At 34.5% G+C, this 6,287-nt stretch overlaps 1 protein-coding gene across 2 annotated transcripts; it reads right to left on the reverse strand.

Annotated features, from left to right (window-relative positions):
• Positions 1-955: 955 nt before the first annotated feature.
• On the reverse strand, positions 956-6,042 carry LOC130240789 (uncharacterized). Of its 2 annotated transcripts, none has more exons than XM_056472431.1 (9): positions 5,905-6,042; positions 4,379-4,694; positions 4,143-4,298; positions 3,573-3,665; positions 3,288-3,425; positions 3,094-3,186; positions 2,619-2,668; positions 1,740-1,842; positions 956-1,434 (listed from the first exon to the last, which is right to left on the reverse strand). In XM_056472431.1, the coding sequence occupies exons 2-9, from the start codon at positions 4,574-4,576 to the stop codon at positions 1,129-1,131; spliced, it is 1,137 nt and encodes a 378-aa protein (XP_056328406.1). In that variant the 5' UTR covers positions 4,577-4,694; positions 5,905-6,042; the 3' UTR covers positions 956-1,128. The 2 variants fall into 2 exon arrangements, with proteins under 2 accessions (XP_056328406.1, XP_056328407.1); XM_056472432.1 differs by lacking the exon at positions 5,905-6,042 and adding an exon at positions 4,840-4,894.
• Positions 6,043-6,287: the final 245 nt, after the last annotated feature.

The following is a 6,287-nucleotide window of genomic DNA, read 5'->3' on the forward strand; positions in this document are numbered from 1 at the left end:
TATTTTTCAAGACACTTCAATACAGCTTAAAGTGACATTCAAAGGCTTAACCAGGTTAATTAGGTTTCTAGGCAGGTTAGGGTAATTAGGCAAGTTGTTGTATAACAATGATTTGTTCTTTAGACTATCGAAAAAATATATAGCTTAAAGGGGTTAATAATTTTGACCTTAAAATGGTTTTAAAAACAATTTAAAACTGCTTTTTTTCTAGCTGAAATGAAACAAATAAGACTTCCTCCAGAATAAAATAATATCATCAGACACTGTGAAAATTTCCTGAATCTGTTAAACATCATTTGGGAAATATTTAAAAATAAAAAATGGGGGCTAATAATTCTGACTTCAATATTTATATATACTATATATATATATATATATATATATATATATATATATATATATATATATATATATATATATATATATATATATATATATATATATATATATATATATATATAGTTGAAGTCAGAATTATTATTATGTGTTAATACTAACTGTACCTTTTTCAATAATATGTCATCTTTACACACTCACAGAAATATTTCATCCAAAATTTAAGATTTATGTAATTTTATTACATGACAAATTCCCATTTATATTTTTTTCATAATTTTAACACAAATCTACCAAATAATCTTTATGCTATTTATTTTCATAAGGATAATAAAACCTATTTATTTTAAATGCATAATCCTCAGGTTTACGTAATTAGTTCATGTAAAATGTAATTATTCTAAATTAATAATAAAAGTGTATTTATTTAAAATACACAAAGTTTATTGTATAAATTGCATAATAATTAAGAGAACTAAATCGGGGTAACTAAAAAAGATAAATAACATTTATTTGAATCATGTTTAATGTATGCTTATATACTAAACCAAATTAAACATTGCATCACATTGAAATAGACCAACTGGAAAATTCCAGATTTATTTATATTTGTCTTTGATACAAAACTCTGGATTGAGCCAAGTTAACATCAGCCAACATTTAGGAAACCATCCATATGAACCCACTTACACAGCCACACTCGAACATTACATGACTGCTTGGACACCCTAAAAAATAAATAAATAAAAAATAAAACTGTACTCCGAGATCCATTTTCAGTCCAGTCCATTTTCAGTCCAGTGTCTGTACTTTCGGGGAAAGCTTGGTTGAGTCCAGGTCCATCAGGATTTTTTGGTACACCTCAAATGTACACTTCAGGCTTTTAGGGTAGTTCAAATTGAGCGCGTAGATCAGGCCATATAACATAACGCATGCATGAGTGACACTCTGCAGGTTGTGGAGAACCTCCACACCTTCCAGCACAACACGGACATCAGTGAAGCGTCCATCACCTTGACCATGATCCTCTGATTGTACTTTGTAGATGCCCATGGTCTTTCCTGCCATGTCTTCCTCTGCCTCTCTGGATTCAATGTCCTGGAATGTATAAACACACACTTATAATATTACACACACACGCATGCACGTACACATACATACATCTTTTCATTAAAGCACACAGCATATATGCATTCATGAGAACGGAATGGATGCAAGTTCAGGATAATGACCTTAAGACCTGATCACCCCCTAAAAGCCTGGAAAAATAAAAGTCACAAGGCTGTGGATAATAAGTTAACAACAACACAATGCATTTTTATCTCCAGTTGTGCAATTTCCTATTAATGTAACAACAACTATATAATATCTGAAAATTATCCAAGTATTAGTCTTGTTCTCACTTGATTATGGGTCAACCCTTCACTTGGGGTGAGGTTTTCTGTTTTAGAACGGAGGGATTTCCGGGGAGACTGCAGAGATTTTTCTTCCAATGAAGCCGTTAACCTGCCACAAAAAAATGCAGTTAAAAAAAGTTAACTAAAAATGGAGACCCTTCTCATGAATGCTGTGCACCTTTCTGCCAATGTAACAATTTATAATCTGACAATCAAGTCAGGATGAGTGTAGTATGTCCATCAAGCTGAAACTTAAAGGGATAGTTCACCCAAAAATAAAATTTTTACTCACCCTCTTGTTGTTCCAAATCCATATCAGCTCTGTTTATCTTCAGAACACAAATCAAGATATTTTGGATCTGATCCTCCCATAGACACCACTGAAAGTGCACATTCAAATTACACAAACCTACTAAAAACATAGTTAATGTAGTCCATGTGACATGGGTCACTCAATTTGAACATGATAAAGCAACAAGAATACTTTTTGGCTGAAAAAATTATAAACATAAAGACTTTATGTTTGTGGACTTTAAATGTGCATTTTCAGTGATGTCTATGGGAGGATCAGAAAGCTCTCGGATTAAATCCAAAATATCTAAATATGTGTTCCAAAGATGAATGGAGGTGATACGGGTTTGGAACAACACGAAGGTGAGTAATTGATGACAAACTTTTCATTTTTGGGTGAACTATCCCTTTAAGAGTTCCATCCTGATGAAGCGGTTTCTTCCAATGAAATTACTCTAATAAACCGCAGGTGCACCATGACGTCACTTACTGCTATAAAGCTCCTATCATTACATAAAACGATAGAGTTTACTCCACATCCATTAGCCCCAACAGTAAAAAGATCCATGCTTTTAATTGTACTGCTTTATTTACCTTTTGGCATTGGGCTTTGGCTTCACTGACTGCCTCAGATCCTCCACTACCTTTTGACAGAGAGAGAGAGAGAGAGAGAGAGAGAGAGAGAGAGAGAGAGAGAGAGAGAGAGAGAGACAAAGAAGAATAATTATCTCCTTGTTTTTCTGTATAGACAGCAACCATAATTATACTAAAAGGTGTGCTAATGGATGAAGACAGAAATTACAATATTTTGTAAACTATATTTTAAAGAAAAATACAAGAATCCACCAAAATCTAATTTTACATATTTTTTAAATCTATGTTACACCTGTAAGATAACAATTAAATACAAAAGAAAGAAAGGAGAAGGACCGTACAGTGGGGGACAACAGTGAAAGAGCAGGAGGGAGAGAAAAGAGACTAAGAGGAGAGTAGGGTGGAGACTGAGGTAGGGAGAGGGCAAATGAAATGGAAAACAGCTGATTAGTCCTTTACTAAAATGTCCACATACTTGCCATATCTTCAGAGACGACAAAAAGGCTTCCTTTTGCGCGATGTTCTCAAGGCGCTTGAGTTCGTAAGCAGACAGTCCAGAACATGCATCCTGGTGATACAAGGCACTTCTTAATAAACATTTCCAAAATCATATCAATGCAGTAAAATCATTTCAGTTTCATGAGCACTAGGAAATGTCTGTGTCATCACCTTGTTGTTTAGGCGAGGATTGTTGTTTCTGGCGGAAAAGGGGCATGTGGGTGCCAGAACCCGGACAACTTCATCTTCAGGTTCCTCTGGACCAAGCGGATTTAATTCCCTCAGAGTGACAGCTCTACCACCATTTACCTTGCATGATTTTTTTTATTCAAAACAACCCAATGGACTCAATGTTGAAATACTGGTGGTCAATGTGTCCTCATGTCCATTCCATTCTCATGAACAATCCATATTATCTAGATAGAAAAATTACTGGCACACTATTCTGATACATACCACATATTCTTTAACAAGTGTGTCCAGGTCTTCATTGAGATAGATGCTCAGACAGCTCATCACACAATCTCGCCTCACATTGACATCTTCATTCTGTTAAAAGCCAACAGATTCAAAGACATTTCTCTTCTTGACCACACCAATCACCTTGTTTTACACTGCAAAAACTAACAATCTTATAAAGTTTATTTGTTATGGAAACTCATTTTCAGGCTCCTTAAAATAAGATGATCTTTCTATCAAGCAAGTAAACTCCCATTGATTTCAGTTAATTTTAATTGTTGTTTAATTTTATTATTCTATATACAAGGCTTTACAGTATAAAATGCTAAAAGCAAGTTTCGATAACACTGATATTGTTTTATATAAATTAATAAATTTTTATGGAAGTGTTTTAAGATATTTTATACTACAAATTAGGTAAAAAAATCTTGGTAAAATTTTGTTTTTGCTAGGTACCTCAGTAAAGCTCACAAACGTCAGAAGTCAGAGAAAAAAACTGACATATGAGCTTCGCAAGCTTCACAGATGACACAAACCATATATTTATCAGATTAGACAAACACGTACATTATTCATCTGGGCCATTATGGCGCTGATCTTTCTTCCTGCAGCACCACCTTTGGCATTAAAAATCTCTATCAGTTTGCCAGAGTGACAGTCCAGTTCTCCAAGGAATTTGGAGGTCAGAGGTACAGTTGTCAGTCGCATAAATTCAAAGTTGATCTGTAAAAGACAACACATAGGATACTGATTTTAAATGTTTGTAAACATTGATAGAACAAATTACTACACTTCACACTTACCTCACAGATGTCAAAAAGTGCCGGCCATCTGTCTACAAACTCTGCAATTGCTGGCTCCTGAAGAACCTCCTGCCTCCTTGAAAAAGTATGCTGCATCATTTTCTTGATCTCAGCCTCATCTTTTTTCTTCTTTTTTACTTCTGTCAGTAAAGCCACTCTTTTTGCCTCCATACTCTCTCTTTTTTCACCACTGGGCATGCTTGGACAGAAATTAACTTCTGCCTTCCTGGGCTTTTTCACGTTAGCAGCAGGCTTCTCCTGGCCTCTTCGTTTATTCTTCAAAGAGTTGACTGTAACCTCAGGATGTCCAGCTCGGCTGAGAAGAAAAACATTTTAATAAATAGACATCTATGACTCTGTTGAATTGTAATTTAATTTCTTTCACCACCTTGCACCAGCATAAATTGGTTAATGCAGAAGAAAGGGTGATTCGGATAGGATCAAAGCTGATTAAAACACACCTGAGTTTTGATCTGAAATATTAAGAACTTTTATATATATTTTGCCCAAAATAATCGCAGTCTTAGTTAACTCTTTCCAAACTTCAGTAAATAACACGTATAACATGCGTCACGTTCTGAATAAAGCAGCATCAGATCACGGTGGTCTCGTGAGGTTCAATAGGTCATAATCCCAATTTATTCCCGAGAACGAAAATTTAATGATCTTTCAAGCCAGCGCGCTGTGTTTGTTTGTGGGCGTGCTGCGTGCTCTGCCGAGAGAGTTAGAGGGACAACCAAGCGGGACAACATTTGTTTTCAAAATGAGTTGGAAAGTGCAGCTTCCAAGCTTTATGCAGGTATGTCTCTCATGTATATCTCTCATGTATTCGTGGAGATTCCGCAGTTTTTTCTGACCAGTGTTCATATCGCACGCGTCTCACATGGTAATAACAACGCCTCGTGGGCGGGATCGCATTAAAAATAATGAGCTCAGACTGAGAAACTGGACATAGTGTTGGCTTCACACTGATTACGTTATCAAAAAATATTTGTTTTCAACATGCATTCGCTGCATTTAAAAGTAGACACGTCAAGCTTTCTGCAGATATATGTCTCATGTCTGTGTGTTTATTTTTCGCGGAGTTTCAGATCATTTTAGTGACGCTAAAACGGTTCACGAAGAGACAGAAAGAATGCGTACACTGTTTACTTTCCTTATTTTGCAAAAGCACACACTTTTGTTGTTATTGTAAGTGTACCCAAAAAAAGTAGACACTTAACAGATTGGATTGATGTATTGCTCTTATCTGTACGATAAAAACTGAAAGTGTAATTTAAGTTCTTTTCGGGGTTAATTTGATTAATTGATGCATTTTAAAGTTGTTTGGCTAAGCTTACTGAAGTTATGATTCTAACAGGCATCTGTATTCTCCGGTAAACCAATGTACGATAAAACCGTTTAAAAAAATCACAAACTACATAAAACTCACCATAAATGGATTAATATTATATATACTCGATGCTAAATAAAAAAAAATAATTAGAACAGGAGCCATACAACAAAGGATGTTTCAGATTACTTACCAACATGTGTGTGACGGATTCCCACAATATCCCGAGGGCTTGTGTCCAGCGAAAGTGATGTCATTTCCTGTTTCCAAATTGATTTTTTTTCATAACTTTGATGAAAACCAATCACATAAACTTTAAATAACAGAATCTTGTTTGTTTTATAACTCTTATTATTCAAACAATGTTAGTATTTATTAACTAATTGCATTAAATAAACTGTATAATTGATTAAATCTTTTAGAGTATATTTACTTTTAATGTATAGATTTTAAAAATATTAGTTTTTAAATAAAGTTAAATAGATATAAATGCATAAAAACTAACTCTGCCATGAATCATTTCTGTGAGTGCACACACTAAAACCATTGTGAATGGATCTGGGCAGTTTCAAATAT

The sequence above is a fragment of the Danio aesculapii genome, chromosome 14, assembly GCF_903798145.1.
Source record: "Danio aesculapii chromosome 14, fDanAes4.1, whole genome shotgun sequence".
Classification (NCBI taxonomy): domain Eukaryota; kingdom Metazoa; phylum Chordata; class Actinopteri; order Cypriniformes; family Danionidae; genus Danio; species Danio aesculapii.